The following is a 17866-nucleotide window of genomic DNA, read 5'->3' on the forward strand; positions in this document are numbered from 1 at the left end:
TTTCCCGCAAATCAATCGGACCATTGTATGAGTGGTACGGTGCGTGAAAAGGGGGGAGATTTGAGGTTCAGACGAGTTAAGAATGAGTGAAAGGGATCGGCGTCGACTTAACTGAAAGATGTAATTCCTCAACTTTCTCCGAGGATTAACGTCAATACCTCAGAGAGTTCAATCTCTGTTACGTCAAATTGATAAATTCGTGTATTTATACTCCACTATAAGAATAACCTCGCATAGATAAATTTCAAGAAGCCCATAGTTTTTGTATTTTTTCTTAAATACATGTATGCTTGTTGTTTGTAATTGTTTCGTTCAAACTTGTCGATGATCGAACCCACGAAACGAAACTTTCCACGGAGGCAAAAATGACAAATCGGTATGTTGACAAGTTGGGATATAATAGGCTGTATTCACAATATTTACATAATGCCAGCAATGCGCATGATTATAAATAATGAATTCTACGTATAAAAATATTTAGGGAGATAATATACATAATCATATAGAGTAATTTCAGTTTCATACATATAGCTTATATATCAATAAATAGCTTAAATATCAACAATGCTTTAGATTTGTACAGCGTTGTTTTTACAGTTTAGAGAATAATGCAATTTCCTGAGGTAGAAATACACGGGACCTATAAACAAGCCTCAGTATATACACAATAAATGGCTCAATGTGTCGTGACAGTGCTCATTTATGTATCGTTTAGCTTTACTATTATTGTCTAGACTTAATCACAGACGCTTTTCCATAAGTTAAGAAGTTGTAGCAGCAATCAGAAACGCTTTGAAAGCTATTGGAATCCTCCCGAGCGACTGGTAACAGTTTAAGCCAGTCGGGAAACACTGAGCTCATACAAATACATGTATATGTACACACCACGAGAAGGCGCTCTTCTGCGTCCGTGGTCATCATGACAAGATAGTCTCGTTAACATTAACATTAATCTACAGCACTGGCGCTCTTCGAGTCCGACACTTTTTGATGTCGACAGTTTTCTCGATCCACTTTCGGTACTTGTCGACCTTGGTATAAACACCGGGGACGGCGTCCCGAGGCGACGGGTTACAGAAGGTGTTCTCTCCCCAGGAAGTAACTCCGACCAACTTCCAGCTCCCGTCCACCTGCTGGCAAACTAACGGCCCACCGCTGTCCCCCTTGCAGGTGTCGGCTCGCCGTTCTCCTTCCAGGTAACCCGCGCAGATCATTCTGTTGGAGATGAAACTGCCGTAGGCTCCTCGGCATTCCTTACGACTGAGGATCGGGAGGCGGGCTTGGTTGATGATGTTTGGACGTCGTCCTAACGTGAAGTCCAAAAAATCTGAGAGTTCAAAGACAAAGTTGGGCAATCATTCAATCAAAGAAAAAACATCGATTTAGTCTTCAAGTTTTTCAAATATTCGGTAATAAAATTTGCTCTTACTTGTGTAGCCCCATCCCGTGACGAAGCACATGTCTCCCGCTTTAAACTCATTCTTCTCTGGCATACAGGCGGGCATCACATAGTCGTTGATGACGACATCGTGGCCCGGAGCTGTCTTGAGTTTGACCACGGCGATGTCGTTGGTGTACGGGATTCCCTTGACGTACTGCCGGTGGATGTGGATGCAGTCGACCGGGAATCGCTGCTCTGTACCCTCCGGTCTCGACCAGTCGTGCTCGCCAAGGACCACGAGGATGTTGTCCTCGTGCCATCTTTAAAGGGAAAATACAACATTTGCAAACATCAAAAAATAAAACTACCAAATCATTTTGAAATACCTTGCTGGACTGTTAGTGAATGACAGTGTAAAGCATCCTGTAAAATCATGGCACCTGGTATACTGTCATTTTCAAGAAAAGTGGTATTTTTGTATCGATTTCCAACGCTGATCGGCCGATCAGCGTTGGAAAAAACTGGCTTTTTTTCGAATACTGGCCACAATTGACCATCGCACTTGTTTGCAATCGATTACAAACCTATGAACGGGCACGAGCCAGCTAGACTGGTTCCCTGACCTTACAATTCCCCAATGTATGTAAACTGCTCTGTTTCTTCTTATATGGAGTCCGGGAACCAGACTACAGGAAAATGATTGTTTTTCTTGGTTTTTATAGCGTTTTCGAACCCAAAACCTCAAAAAGGTCAGTGTAACTATATTTGCTATATATTTCCAACCCCCCAATTCCATCCATTTCTGAAAATTACAGCAAAAGCAAATGATGTATATTCCCTTTAAAGGAGATCGGCGATAAGAGTCACTTTAATTTACGATCATTTAAAGTTTTCAAGATATTTAAATCAAAGCTAAAAATAAGTTGTTTTAAATTAAAAGGAGATGACATTTTAGATTCGGAAAAACAGAAAGAGACAACGACAGATATTGGTAAGCAGGACTAGGCAACCCTGGACTCATCTCAGACCAATTTCGTCTGAGGGGTCTAGGGAGTCATCTGAGCCAAATATTTGGGCCAACCTTCATCCTCCAAAGTCCTCCGGGCGGTTTTGGAGGATCGAGGATGAATGCAACATACAAGTTTGGAGGATTGAGGGCACATGGACATTCAGTATTGGTTGATCTTGGAGGATTGAGGCTGAATGGTGTCTAGAAGAGGAGGGTTTTGGAGGATTGAGGCCGAATGCATTTTGAGAGGCAGGACTGTTGGAGGATTTTGAAGGATAGAGGCAGTGGGTATCAATTCATTTGAACATACAGTGGAACACCTTCATGACAAAGTCCTTATTGGGACTTAACAAATTTACCTTGTTATGTATATAACAGGTACCTTGTATTAACAGTAATAGACTGAAACAAAGAAAAACAAAGACTTGGGACCTAACATTTTGCTATTATAAGCAGGATGATGTATCAGCAGTACTTTTCTTATCAGGGTTCGACTGTTGCCTACATGTAATTTGTGCAACATTGTGGCGAATTTTGGAGGACTAAGGATGTTTCTTGGTAAAAAGGGCCTAGGGTTAGAATTAAGCAAGTCTTATTAACAAGTGACATTCACAAGTAACAATGAGTCAATCAGTGAGTCAGGTACAAAGATGACTATGTAGGATGGCCCTCGCGACCAGCAAAAAATTGAGGGAAAGTAGAGGTAGTGTTAATGTTGTTGTGGCAACATTGATGATGGTGATGGCGAGACACTATACTGTGGTAATGATGTTGATGAAAAATTCTAAGATGATGTTACGTTAATGATGAAAGTGGCAGCAATTCTCGGTGACAGTTTTTAGGCTCTTGAAAAAGAACAAAGATGTACGTGTTATGATCTGACGATACATGTACAATCAGAAGGGATGAATGAGATTAATGATGGAACCTTACTCTTCGTTGTCGAAGCAGTGTGCAGCCGTGACGATGTGATCCCTACCGATCAGCGTGCCTCCACAGATCGCCTCCTTGGACGTCTTATTGACCAGGGCGACCTGCCACGGCCAGCGATTGCTAGACTCGATTCCAGCCACCACGCGGGCCGCACTGCGCCTTGGCCACATTGAAATAGGCGGATGGGTGGGTCGCTTGCCACACACATCTTAACAAGAAATGTGATAATAAAATTGAATTAGTGCTCAAAAGGATAAACTATTGATTGAAAGTGCTCCGCCCAAAACATGTATATTTCAAATCTTAATTATCACTCTCACATGCTCTTTACTGACTTTTCTTATGCACGGTTTCCATGGTAACACGATATTTTCTTTACCTGTATTGGAACCAGCAAATAGTGCCTCTTCTTCACTTAAGACGTCACCATCTCCAGATTTTGTTCTTGTGCTGCCAATGAAAATCTGCACATGATCCCCCAATATAGAAAAGAATATGCAAGTTGATTGGGGAAAAAAATTCAGGCAGCGTCTGCTTAGAGAGCAAACTATTTATGAATTCTTAGAATTGTAAACTCGCAAGAAATACAAACAAGCAGAAAGTAAACAAACCAACGCTCGAGTGACCACAGCGCCCCATTTTAAGTGAAGTGATAACCTACATTTTAATAGACCTCCGTCCTTTGCACTTTAAAGAAATCCACAAACTTTAATAAATTAAACAGGGGTACGGGAGTCGTAAAAAGTCAATTAATCAAACAGGTGTCTCAGACGGTACTCGAGTAGTACTCGAGTACGAGTACAACAATACTGGTGTCTGCTAAAAAGCTAACAAAGAAGTTGGAACCGTGAATACTGTGTAACGAAGTGTATAAAATGGGAAGATCATGGGAGGCTACAAGGCGTAGTGGCATAAGCGTCACGGTGAAAAGAAGCACGTGACAATTTAATTTATATGCGACATCATCTTCACTTCATGAGTAATGACAAACATCAAACATGTACTCCCTAACTGCCTAAGCTACGCCCCCAATTGTCAACCCTTATCCTAATATACATGCCATCTACATCTCATTAGTGATTATAGTCAGCCAAACAAAGAAACTGGCGAGATACCTATTTATAAGATTTTACTTGTTTGATTTCTCACCTTATCTGCGTTGGGTCCTCGGGCTCCATCCAAACGAGGTATATTCGCGGTCTTGATCTTGATCGCGTGGCCTTGTACACCGATGAGACACGACACTGCAAGAGAGACAAGAATGGCTGACGCGAGCAACGCATCCCGTGAAGATGTCATCGTAGACAGCTGAGAGGTCCTCGAGAATCCACGAGAATATGCGACGATACTGCAGATAGGTTGGTTCACTGACGATGCTCATGCGAATCAGAGACAGTATGATTATTGGCTTGCTGAAAAACTCTCGAAATATACGAATAGAATCCAGTTTTGTTGTGTAGACGGCGAACAACATACACAGACGGTCAAACCTTTTTGCCAGCCAACTCTATTGACACACTGGGTACCAAGTCTGCTTTGTGGCTTTGTACACTGCTTCCAATCCATTTAACATCCTAGCAGTCATTCCCAAACCGTGCCTTTTTTCATACACAACGATCCCAGTATTCAGAACAGTTGAAGTTGATACTCCTGAAGTAGTGTTGATGGAGGGTAATATCGGTCCACTGAACCGCGTATAACAAGCTCCCGCTATGAACTCCAATTTCCTTCTGTCGTTCCAGAGGTTGACAAAAGGGTTTTATACTCCCCAACACCAGACACGGGCAATTCTCGGATTAGGTCAGTGACTGTTTAAATATTCATATCTGCGGAGTTTGAAATTTAAAACCCGTTCGGCACTAAGCTGTTGGATCATTCCTTCTGTTGTGTTGAACACGTTAATCTCTGCCACCAGAAGTCATTAGGGTAATGTTAACCGCTAATGCTCAGTCTATCCTTGGTTTCTGTAAAGACCGTGTCACAATAATTTGATACAGTCACTGAGAGTAGAGGATTGGGAATCGCACTTCATGGCCAACTTCTTAAAGACCTTTCGTGATAAATGTCTGAAATTACTCTCCCAATAGATATACGCCGCGGGGGTCCATACCGTATAGCACACTATATACTTTCCGTATGGTAAGACCACTGTTTTCAGATACAATGTATATGCCAACATTTGTGAAAATTGTGTGACTTCATGTTATAATAATGTCTGTAATTTCAACATGACATCATTTTATTGCTTTCACTTCCCTGTCCGCGCATTGGGGGAAATTTTGCATGATTCATTTTTTTATTTAAAAAAATTCCCTGTTTTATACGGTTAAACCCGCCTCTTTCCTGCTTTTGTGCGTATTTTTCGACTGATGCTGCCCGAGTTGTTTTGATGTCGAAATATGGAAGTCAAAATCATGTTTGTTCAATCTCAGCATCAAAACAAAATCGTCCCCTTTATCGCCAAAGTCATTTACCTAATCGCCCCCTCGCCACATTCCAATCATTTTTACAAACAAGAAAAGGTCTGCCTCTTCGACTTGTATTATTATCGTTTTTCTTTTTTAGAATGGGCCAGGTACAAGTTCTATGGGATAATAAGCGCATATAGTTCAGTCAAAGTTCACACCTTCAACAAAAGCGACAGTCAACAATCGGGGGTTGTGTGTGTGTGTGCTGTGACGAAAATAAACGGGGGAACTTTTGAACCCGATCGCCACGTATTATTGGAAAATTACAGATTATTATGTTACTACTGACAGTCGCATGTAAGCTGTGCGTGCTTCAGTTGAAAAATAATTGCTTAGTTCGTGTTCAGTTCGACATGAATTTCTTTCAACACTTCCAAAGTTTATAATTTCGAGAAATAAAGGCATCGAACTGCATCAGGACCATTTCATAACGTAGCTGATGTTCGCCAAGTACGGGCCAATGGGACTGCCGTTAAGACACAGCTGTAGGCCTATACCGAGAAAGGTCGTGCGGTAAAATAATATGCGCCACAAATTGAAGTCTCCGGACTTCTCGCTAACATTCCATAAACGGCGTGTTTTCATTTAAAGAAAATGGGGTGTAACCCTCCAATAAGGATGTTTACTTCTACACATTTCTGACCATCAAATTTGCCTCCCTTCGCTCGTCCCTGAAAACATACCAATCATTTTGTTCACAGCCCGTTTTCTTCATTTATTCCTTCAAGGAAATGCTCGCTCGTAAACTCGACCTCGAATCTAGATGACTACAAGATGCCTGGAATCGAACAAAAAAATAATTGGAAAATTACTTCAAGAATTTCTCTTCTGTTTTATTTTTATGTCGGGTGTGACCGAGGTGCCGGATCTAGCGTCATCTTTTCTTGACAACATCAAAAGGCGTTACCGTCCATCCTCAATAAAACTGCTGGACAACAGTTACAGGATTGAACCCAATCAATTAGCCTGTACACCTGTACACCTGTCCACCTGTGGGCTATAATCATTGTCCCCCTGAAAAAGAACCAATTACAGCAGTTTTGCGAACTCAAAATATTCTCCTCTTTTCACCCCCCCCCCCCAAAAAAAAAATCTGTTTATTCCAGTTCCTGGAAAAGGTACGCACACCTGGACTAGTTCCAAATCTTTTGAAATTTGAACACGAAAAGGTCTGAAAACGCAAACAGCAATCATCTACTTTGCCACTGTAATCAGATTAGCGCGCACAAAAATAGCTCCCCGTGAAAAATGGCGGAAATTCCACAAACATTTACTTATACTACCTGCGACACAAAGTTTTTTTTTGTAGATAGACAGCACTCAACAATGAGGATGGTTGTGGTTAGCCAGGTATTTCTTGTGACTTTGTGTTGTATAATGCCTGACAATACCGTGTTTGCTTCTAGCGTGGGAAGAAATTATTGACAATATGGGTTTTAAGCATCTGGGCATACGGTGGTTAGGTTTGCACTTTTACGGCTTGGTATAATATTTACCACCCCCTATTAACGGGGCTTTGTGAAAGCTCACGCTGCAGAATTCAATTAGGCCTGTCTGTTTACTGTTGATTGTTGTGCATTTTTCTCATGCAACCGAGGACTCACATGCATAATGTGAGCCTGTCCAACTCACATGACAGACAGGTTCAGCTTGGATATGTTTTGTTATCGTAGTGACCAACTTTTGCCACCACGTGCAAGTGACTATGGTCTACAATTAAGGAACGGCAACAGACTGCCAACAATGAATTGTCCTTTTTCCATTGTGTTGTTTTGGATCATTTCCGATGTAGACATATGTCATGGGTGAAAGAGTACTCTAGGAAACGGCCTAACCTACTAGTGAACCAGACCCAAGTCCACGAACGTTGATTTAGCAGACGCGTAGGCCAAGAGCGTATAGGCCTATATATACTCTAACAACTGACGATTAAATCTCGATGATTCACGTTCTATAGTACCAATTATATTTTCAAGCGAATCTTAGTGTCAATATATAACTATAAGCGATGCTTTTACTTCATCATCCTACATAGTGCTTTGTAAAAACATTACAGAGTACAGGTCCAAGGCACACGAACCTCCAAAAAGAAGCCGGGGTTCAGGTGCGTACGTTAGGGGTACAGCTTTTGGTAATACATACATTGATAAGCTGTTTTTCCCCTAAACTGTCCTATTCTGAGGCAATGAGGGCGACATTGAAAGTTCCGTTCATTAAAGCAGTTCCAAACGTTTACTTAAATCCTAAAATTAAAGACTTTGTACCAATGCTATTTTTAAATTGTAGCAACATGTAAACTGACGTCAAAAGCTGTGGATACACGTTTATTTGTACATGCACCCCAAAATGGCGCTGGGGGTGCATCGCCCCCTACTGTTCAAGAATAAGGCTCATTTGGATTTTGACAATGTCGCATACGTTGAAAACTTTTTAAAATTGTTTTGGTATACACAGTACACACGAGAGAAGCTGTTGAAAATCCCCCCTCAATTGCAAGTCATACTACTATGACCTCAACTCTCACGCAGTTGTGGAATCACTTTTTAGGGTTTTTTAGGGTTTTAATTTTAGGGTTTTTGTTTACAGGCAAAACAAATCCTCGGTTACCACTGGTGAAATTTCATCCGCAACTTGTTCTGCTGAATCACCGTGCCCAGATCCTGGTAAGTGTAGCCTAATTTGGCCATATAAGGACACAAACTGTTGCATAAATTGCAAAGTTTCATTCCCGTCACCGCAAAGTCGCACTTTTTTTGTGTCAGTGTCAGCCGACTGTTTGGGTATCCTGGTCATCCGAAAGTACGGGTCATGAAAATGACCATGCATGGTGATAATATGCATGGCTCAAAACCGGCTAAACTGTACTGTATTATAAGAAGCTTGGACTCATCCTTGTTAAAGCCCCCCCCCCCCCCCATCTTGACAAATAGTACTTGTTTCTCCCAATAATTCTTAGTGATGTGGAGGGTTTTTCATCACATTGCTAAAAAGTACTTGGCGATAGTGCAGTTTTACGTTACATAGCCCCTCACCAATGTCCCTTGCGATGTACAAAAAATTTATACACACTTCAACATTCAAGCTACAGTTACGTTGCATATACTATACATGTGATGTTAACGACCCTCCGGGTAGAATTTTGTTATTTTTTCTCGACCACCATAACCACGTTACCCAAACATTTCAACAACCACATTCTAGTTCATCTGGCGAGTACTCGAATAGCTATAAACCCCTCATCTCAACGAATGAACGTGACAACATTCATGTCTCCCACGGGCCCAACTCCAACATCATCTCGACCACAATTTCATGTCGAGTGCATGTCATTGACATATCGGTCATATTCGTTGACTATTAATTTCACACACAGTGACACGTGCCTACACAGTCCCAACATAAATGCATGTGGAACAGTCCCTTGACCTAGTTTTGCAGCCTTCCGTGTGAATGGCCATTCACACAGCTGAAACTAACTACATGTGTAAGCAGTTATTTTGTGAGAAAAACGTTTTTTTAGTCGAGTGCCTTCGACAACCTTTACCCAGCATTTATGTCGCCCTTAGGAAACAAACTATAATAGTATAAGGGTAATTCTACATGTATAAATTAAGGGTCCAAAGTGTGGCATTTTCCTGTCCCTGTATGTTAACTTGGTACTTTGTAATTTGCCATTAAAGTATCGTTAAGAATGACTTCAAATGATTTTATGTTGGGTATTGGTAGTTTACCATTCATAATCACTCTTGGAGGACGACTGCATTAAAGAGAGCATCACATGCATAAAATCACAGATGTCAGATGTAACAGGAACCCCGAATGTATAACCCATAAACTTCTCCAAGATGAGGTTTACAGTTGGAGGTCGTTGGTTCGAGTCCCACCCGAGTAAGCTTGTGAATTTGTTTTTCTAGCAAGCCCCGGACATCACCGAGTATTCACTGTTCCATGAAGTTACACCGGATGAGGGCAACACCCAAAACTAAACTCTGCAAGATGGTTTCAGAGAAAACTGCTGCACCTCCTTTTGATGTCTAAAATTATCTGCATCCTTCCCAATAACATGAATCAAGATGTACATACAATTAACACAACACCCACAAAAACGTAGGTTTGTTTTGTCCAAACCCCACGGTAAACCACGTTCATGTTCATGTGAATGAAGTCCAATCGCTCAAGGGAATACTTGCACGTTATCCAAACCATAACATCCTTGTAACTCCGAAGCTTTCGCCGTAACTACTTTCAGTATGTAGAGCTTCTCTGATATCCTGGGTGACTTTGTGTTTTTGCGGAGGTGAGGTCGTTGATCCCTGAATGTCAAGTGCAATGCATTATAATTGTATCTGACGCAAGATTAAAAGCGCATGCAGAAAATAAATGAGTTACGGTTTTCGAGCAGACCCACGTGAAAAAGTAAAAGAGTATCAACATTTTAAACTACAGCAAAGGACAAAAGTAGGACACTGGGGGACAAAGTCAGGATACAGAAGGACTTTTGCGGGCTTTCAGGGGTAGTTTTCGTTGATACTCACCCATGTCCACAGCATCATAAGCCTCATTTGGCATATTCTGTACCCACAGCACTTGTGCTCCATCCTCAACTAAGCTCTTGGAAGTACCTCTTTTTGATGTCTAAAATTATCTGCATCCTTCCCAATAAATTGGAAGTACAGCTGCAGCACTTCTGCGCCCAAGCCCCCTATTGTGTCATTTACACATGACAGTGTGTAATAGCACTGTTATGAATATATTCAATGAGATTTCAGTTTTCGGAGTTGTAAGACAAAAAGTAGGAAAAGTAGGAAAAAGAAGGAATTTCAAGAAGAAAAGAGGAAAAGTAGAAACAAAGATAACATCTAGGAAAAAGTAGGAATTCTTGAAGGCCTGGAGATAGTTGGACATAACTGTGATGAAGGTATAGGCTGTGAAATCAACATATTTTTCATTGAAATAAAAAAAATTGCATGGATTGGTATAGGTTGAAATATAGAGATTGTCTTTCACATAAATTCTTTCTTTTCTTGTGGTCTTAAAAAAAAAATAAGACCCAATTGTTTGTGTATGTAAGCTGACATTAGAAACACTGAATGTTATACCCAATGAAAGATATGCTGTCATCATTAATGACATTTGCAGTATTTGCTTCAAGGAAATTTAGGCATTTATCGATACGAATCAGACTCGGTTATAAGGAAATAAGGAAATCGTTTTTCATCGTGACTGTGACATCGTTTGTTTTTTCCTGAACCCCATGATACAGACTTGTGTACGTGCACAATGACACAGGCACCAAAAAACAAGGGAACATTTCTCGAAACATTAGTGTGCACGTTCTCATTGTGATGAGCAAAGTTTTCCCAAATAATGTTTCAGCGGTGTTTGAGGGACAACTGATATCATATTCATATACACGGGATATATGTCTGTCACCACACGCGGATTTTAGAGGATTTGTGGCTTATCTGTTCCTAATTAATATAATCAGGACCTTAACTGGACGTGACGTCACATGACGTCCAGAGGCAAGAGCCATATTTGGGGCAACACCAAAACAGGAAGATATAGAAACATAAGAAATTAAATTAAAAACCAAAAGTATTTGCGACAACCATAAGCATGTTTGACCGAAATACTTATAATTTTTCGACATTCTGCGGAGATCAAACCAAAGCCCGGGTTAACATTACAAGAGTTATATGTTTGTCACAATTTGTTACAAAATACTGGCACATGCGTGATGATAAATGCACTAAGTTTCACCGAACCTACAATGCATTTCTCGCAATGTTTCAACGACTTGACAAAATAGCAATAAATAACTTCAACCGACTAATACTGCTCCGCGTCACTCATCAGCTTGCCACTCTTAAGGAGACAACACATTCCTTCTAGTGTCCAACTTTACCACAACGATACCCTGAATAAGGATATCCTTCCCTCGTCCACCATCCGGAAAGGAAATATAATATATATCCCCCTTCTTGACATCCCGCCGCGCACCACGAAATGAAATTAATTCCGACCAATCACAGGGCGCGGGACAGTGACCGGCTTCGGGACCAAGCACTCCGACCAATCAGGCTCCAGGATATGTCCTGAAGCAGCCGTAGGGGACCCCTGATAGCAAACACAGTACTTTCCATGTGATTTGTTCGTTTCGTAATACGAAGCACTTGACATTTTGTTTAAATACATAATTGTGCTATTTTAAGATATGACGTAATTTGAATTTTAAGGCCCAGCATCGGGGCTTGCCTTTGATAATATTATGTCGTTTACAGGGCTTCCCGCCAAAAGCGATATGAATATTCAGGAAGTTACTCGGTCAATAACGTATAAATACAGCCCGCTTCAACCCAGGAAACATCACAACTGCTCTGGAATCCGACCAGCGAGCAAGTCAATATTTGGAGTTTGTAGTTCACCTTAAAATATACACTTGTGTCAATTTACTATTGGCAAGCTACCGTTGCTCTGAACCACTTAGGCGCTAAAATTAGTCTCAAAAGTTTGATCAAGTCATTGAAAGTTTTGCACCAGAAAATATAACAACTATGAACGCAATAAGCTCGTGGGCAAGATTTTTGCCTGTGATGTCCCTTCTAGTTTTGGTATTATTGTGCCGTTCGGCGGTGGAGGGAAGGGCACTTGATCTTAAGGTAAGACTATCTGATTTTCTTATGAAGTTCCGCACTTTAAACTGACACCCGATTCTGAGATCTTAACCTCTCCCTTCTCATTCATTGTATCATTTCACACTGTTCCTTATCGGTATTTTTCCTCTGAGATTTTACAATGTAACTCAGTGAGGTTAGGTAGAAACAGGGGGGAATGGTTCTAAAAATGTCTACAACAAGTGTACAAGCATACAAACGTTGATACAACAGTCACCGAAGTATGATGTTAAAGGGGCGTACGACATAATCTTCTTAGGGTTGTGTTTTTTTTCTGGGTGGTCAGTGACTTTAAGGACATTTGTTTAATGGTAAGACTTAAGTTTGACTTACTGTTTTTTCCTCCAGAAATCAGCTCCTGGCCGGGTGAACGTTGACGAGACAGATGAGGCTGTGTCTAGTGTAGTCACGCTACTTGCTGGCCTCAAACAACCGAGTAAGTTACATCCCAAAATTCCTAAATTTCAAGACAAATTGAGACGATATAATACAAAAAAATAAAAGAGTCTGACACTGTGGCTTCCGAGTAGTTCCAAAGGAGATAATTGGGCAAATCTCCAAATATCTTTTAGATTAGGGTGTATAGTATTTATATTCGAAAATATAAAAAAGTCTAAATTTTATTCAGATGATCTGTTCATTTTTTTCTTTCTCCCAAAATATCTTACTTTATATACCAAAACGGTATAGGGCCTGTTTTTGTGTACAGCCGATTATAGGTATAGTTTAGTTTAACAATATACATCGTGAATTCAAAGTCCAGGTGTTCCTATATTGATTACGATCCTTTGCAAAATGAAACAAGAAATAATATGCAAACATAAAATTTCACATTACAATTGATAAGTCACCGATTTAATGAAACCTTTAGGCCCATTTTTTTTAATTTTGACTTGTAGCAGAGGCCATTTTGTAAATTAAAAACTGCATTCTGGCAAACTGCCAAACCACAGACATTAAAAAAAAACTGCGTTACACGAACCTGATGTATCAATATTGATTTAACACTCGTTGATTGCGTTATCTTATAAAAATGACCGTCGAAATCGCCTATGTCGGCGACATCAAAGGGACACTTCCGCCATGATGGCTTTCGTATCCAAGCAACAAGTTACAATGTGCGTGTGATGGTTACACCGCGAGTGGGCCTTCTATCTCAGTTTACAACCCCCATCATGACAGTGTATGGCAGCAACAAAATACAGTCGCGTGACATTCAAAATGCCGCCTACTTAGTATGATCCTGTCTCAAACTAACGGAACTCATTCATGACTTCCTCTCAAATATTTGGTTCCCTTGTTCAGGAAACAGACTTTGTCTTTAAAAAATCCAGATTTCAATTTGTTAAAAAATGATATCATGATGCATGCACACATCTGAAAGGAAAGCGTATACCGACATTTTTGTTCGGTTTGTGATTTTGATATAGCTCTTCGTTTCTGTTTTGTTGCGTGTAAATTGATATCGAATTGAATTGACACACTGAACGTGGGGTGTATTTTAAATTATGACATTTTTGTTCGCTGTAAAAGGAATTTATATTCTTCTAAAATTTTCCGCGAGAAATGATAAATTCCACATAATCTTGTTGTTACTCGGTACATGCATAATAGCCAACGTCAGAGTATTGTCATTCGTTCCACAAGAAGTAGGATTTATCTGATGGATTTAAATTACTTCCCCGCCTTTCAAATCGACTAATAAAAGAAAACCCAACGAGCTGGGAGAATCGGCTCCCACACGGAGCGCCTCAGGGGGAGGACAGGGGTGAAAAGACCGCGCCGTGTCACGGTCGAGGCACGGTGAAGGACCCCGTTTCGATGAAAACCAACAAAAACGTATAATCTCTTGTAGGCTGATGATGAAATTGAGTGTCATTCCGTTCGGTGCGTATTATGGCAGTAAAGGGTGGTGGATAACTTTTGTCCTAAAAAATATCTCATCTTCAGCCACATTCCTATAACAAAAAAGGGGCCTACGTGGATCTTTGAAAGGAAATTACATGTACATCAGAAACGAACACAGAGGTCGGGAGGTCACACGAACAATATCGAAAGTAACTTCGCAGTCAAGTTCAAAAATACTTGTTTTCGTGTCCAAGTGCTTTCAGAGGTCACAAATTTATCCCTGACAATTGTGGTTACAAACAGAAAAACAGTTCACTAAAAACATTGGCATCTTCTGTTATTATTTCCTCGTTAACTATATGAACTGTTTTATGAAGGAAAAAAATCCCGAACACATCGGGTCAGGAAACGGCCACAGGAAACTGGTTTGGGCCGAGGCTTCCGAATTATACAATGTTAAACCAACACGGAACTTGAACTTGTATTCCCACGGCTATTACATGACACAGTTTCCGCAATCGAGAGTACTCTTATATGGGCCTTTTCAAACGTGTGACTCTAGTGAACTTTAACACTGATGATGTGGTTTGGTTTCGTCAGCAAACGTCGAGCCAATTTACATTGGTTGAAATCAGAGAAACAAACGTCACCTTAGGTTATGAATAAAGTGAATGAAGGATGGTTGTACAAAGGTTGAAATTGCTGCCCAGCTGAAAATATGATAGGCATATTTTGTTTAGAAAAAGGAGAAAAATCAAAACCAGAAATGTTGTACATTGCATACACGCAGTTTGCCATTATTATATATTTTGCCGAATAGATTGGCCAAAGGTTCCCAAAGAAGTCATTGACCAGATTAAGTAGAGCTTGTGAAATCGCTGTTTAACATTACTTATCCACGAATAATGTATCCTAATGAATCTAGGATAAATATGAATAAAAGATTACTTGTTCACACGAGTACCCACCACACAATATTCCTGCGGTTCCAACTTCCGTATTCATAAAACCACACCAACCAAACTAAACATGGCGGTTATTCCGAGTCCTCAACGTAAAAGTGGTTATGGTTACTTAAATACGATGATATAATACTCTTACCGTGTGTACGACCATATCTCTGTGAATTCCATTCAATATTTTTCAACTGCATAAATGGTTACATTTATAAATGTTGTACTAAAATTGAAAAATTGTTTTGAGGTTTATTATAAACTACACCTACATAATGCTTTGTGTGTTTTTCGTTTGATCTGACCGCAATCTGATTTGGGTTGTGTCCTCGTAAACTTGAACTTGAAATTAGTGGTATAAAGTTACGCCTGCGGTGTCATATCCCTTTGTCCCTTCGTGAATCATCACAGTGTTAAGTTAAATCCCGTAGACTGTCATCAAGTATTAATGTGATATTTTCCTTTTCCCCGATAGGCAATCTGGCAACTTGTGGCATGCGACCCACGTATCAGAAGCAAGCAGTCTTCCGTGTGGTGGCTGGAGTAGAGTCTAGCAATCGCTGGCCGTGGCAGGTCGCGCTGGTCGATACGACGTCCAAGCAGCCGTTCTGTGGAGGCACGCTGATTGGTCGAGAGCACGTCGTCACGGCGGCACACTGCTTCGATGGAAAGTAAGACTGGAGAAAATACTTCGACCTTTTTACCCTTTATTCTCCCTTTTCTATATTTATGTCAGTTACTATTTCAGTTCATCATCACAACCGATAATAAACATACTTACGAGCATTTCATATCGAGGAACAAGAAACATTCGAAAACTCACTAAGTTGGAAGATAGAAATGTTTCCAAACGTTGTAAGAGGTTATTTAATCTGACCTCTCGATCGGTTTGCAACTTTACTTTATGTATTTTATGAGAACATAAAATACAACTTTTATAAGCGATTAGTGTTTGTGACTCATGATCAGCAGGTCCGGGGTTCGAATCCTGCTGTACCAGCTATATGATGTGTTGTGTCCTTGGGCAAGCCATTTTACTCCTTTTTGCCTCTCTTCATCAAGGAGTTTAAATGGGTACCGGCCCTAACTTGCGATGGACTGCATCCCATCCAAGGGGAATAGAAATATTCTCAAGGAAACAAGAGACTAACACTGTCTTAGATCGAGCGTTCGGGAAACAGTCGTTGAAGACTTCATTATTTTTGAATAGTTGAGTAAAAAGACCCATTTTTATCTGTCACAGGAACCAGAATGACATCAACATAGTCCTGGGCGAGCACGACCGGTCGAGACCGGAGGGTACAGAGCAGCAATTCCCGGTCGACTGCGTCCACATCCACCGCCGATACGTCAAGGGAATCCCGTACAACAACGACATCGCCGTGGTCAAACTCAAGACAGCTCCGGGCCACGATGTCATGCTTAACGACTTTGTCATGCCCGCCTGTATGCCAGAGAAGAATGAGTTTAAAGCGGGAGATACGTGCTACGTCACTGGGTGGGGCTACACAAGTAAGAGCAAAATTTGAAATTTCATATACCCGTACTTTTTTTCTCAAATTAGGAGAGAAAAAAGGGCCAATCTTATTTGATATTCCGCGGTACTTGTAGACTCCCGCACTCTGCTCGTATTTTGTACCCATTATACTCAGTGATATTCTTTCTTTCTTCACCTTTTTGAAAAGTTCTTTCAAGACGGTCCAAACAAGTCAAAGTGTCGAGTAAAGCAAAATGTAAGCATTTTCTCACTTTTTTCCCCGTTCTCTGCAGATTTCAACGACCTTTTAGTCGGCAAGAGGCCTGAAGTGTTGAACGAAGCCCAAGTCCCGATCTTGAGCAACGACCAGTGCAAGCAAGCCTACGGCAGTTACATCTCCAAAAAGATGATCTGCGCGGGCTACCTGGAAGGGGATCGGCGAGCAGACACCTGCAAGGGGGACAGCGGTGGGCCGTTGATTTGCCAGAGGGGTGGAGTGTGGAAACTTTTCGGGGTGACTTCGTGGGGGGATAACACGTTCTGCAACCCCTCGCCTACCGACGCTGTGCCGGGGGTATATACGAGAGTTGATCGGTACAGAAGCTGGATTCAGAGTAGAATTGAGATGGACAGTTGTCCTTCCAAAAGATGATTGAAAAGTATTTTTTAAAATACTCATTTTGTAGGATGACATTTACTCGGGTTAACTTATTTATTATTCAGTAGCTATTTATGGTTCCTTTAAGGAAAGAATATTTATCACATTCATAGTTGTTTTAAACAAATCAGGCCGAAGTGTTTAACTTATTTATTAATATTTATGTATTAACTTATTTATTAATATTTATGTATTAACTTATTTATTAATATTTATGTATTCCCTATGGAATATTTAAAACGGTCCTGTCTATATTATACTTCAATTATTTATTCAACTTAAATTACTGGTATAGGTAAGATAATGTGTGTTTAAGTTAGATCTTATATTTATTATTTATAAACGTTTTACGAAAGTTGAAATAGTGTTTTGAAAAGGAAAGAATATTTATAAAATGCATAGTTGTTTAAATAGTATTTAACTTATTTAAAATTAATATCTATTGATTCAATATGGAAACGG

At 40.4% G+C, this 17866-nt stretch overlaps 2 protein-coding genes across 2 annotated transcripts; one reads left to right on the forward strand and one right to left on the reverse strand.

Moving 5' to 3' along the window:
- Positions 1-182: 182 nt before the first annotated feature.
- LOC119732134 (chymotrypsin A-like) lies at positions 183-12887 on the reverse strand. The gene is made up of 6 exons (XM_038205531.1): positions 12802-12887; positions 4473-5287; positions 3703-3787; positions 3324-3531; positions 1430-1701; positions 183-1327 (listed from the first exon to the last, which is right to left on the reverse strand). The coding sequence occupies exons 2-6, from the start codon at positions 4620-4622 to the stop codon at positions 954-956; spliced, it is 1089 nt and encodes a 362-aa protein (XP_038061459.1). The 5' UTR covers positions 4623-5287; positions 12802-12887; the 3' UTR covers positions 183-953.
- Positions 12108-17561, forward strand: LOC119732135 (chymotrypsin A-like). The gene is made up of 5 exons (XM_038205532.1): positions 12108-12453; positions 12817-12904; positions 15745-15940; positions 16513-16781; positions 17040-17561. The coding sequence occupies exons 1-5, from the start codon at positions 12349-12351 to the stop codon at positions 17396-17398; spliced, it is 1017 nt and encodes a 338-aa protein (XP_038061460.1). The 5' UTR covers positions 12108-12348; the 3' UTR covers positions 17399-17561.
- Positions 17562-17866: the final 305 nt, after the last annotated feature.

This window comes from Patiria miniata, unplaced genomic scaffold, assembly GCF_015706575.1.
Source record: "Patiria miniata isolate m_02_andy unplaced genomic scaffold, ASM1570657v1 HiC_scaffold_24, whole genome shotgun sequence".
Taxonomy (NCBI): Eukaryota; Metazoa; Echinodermata; class Asteroidea; order Valvatida; family Asterinidae; genus Patiria; species Patiria miniata.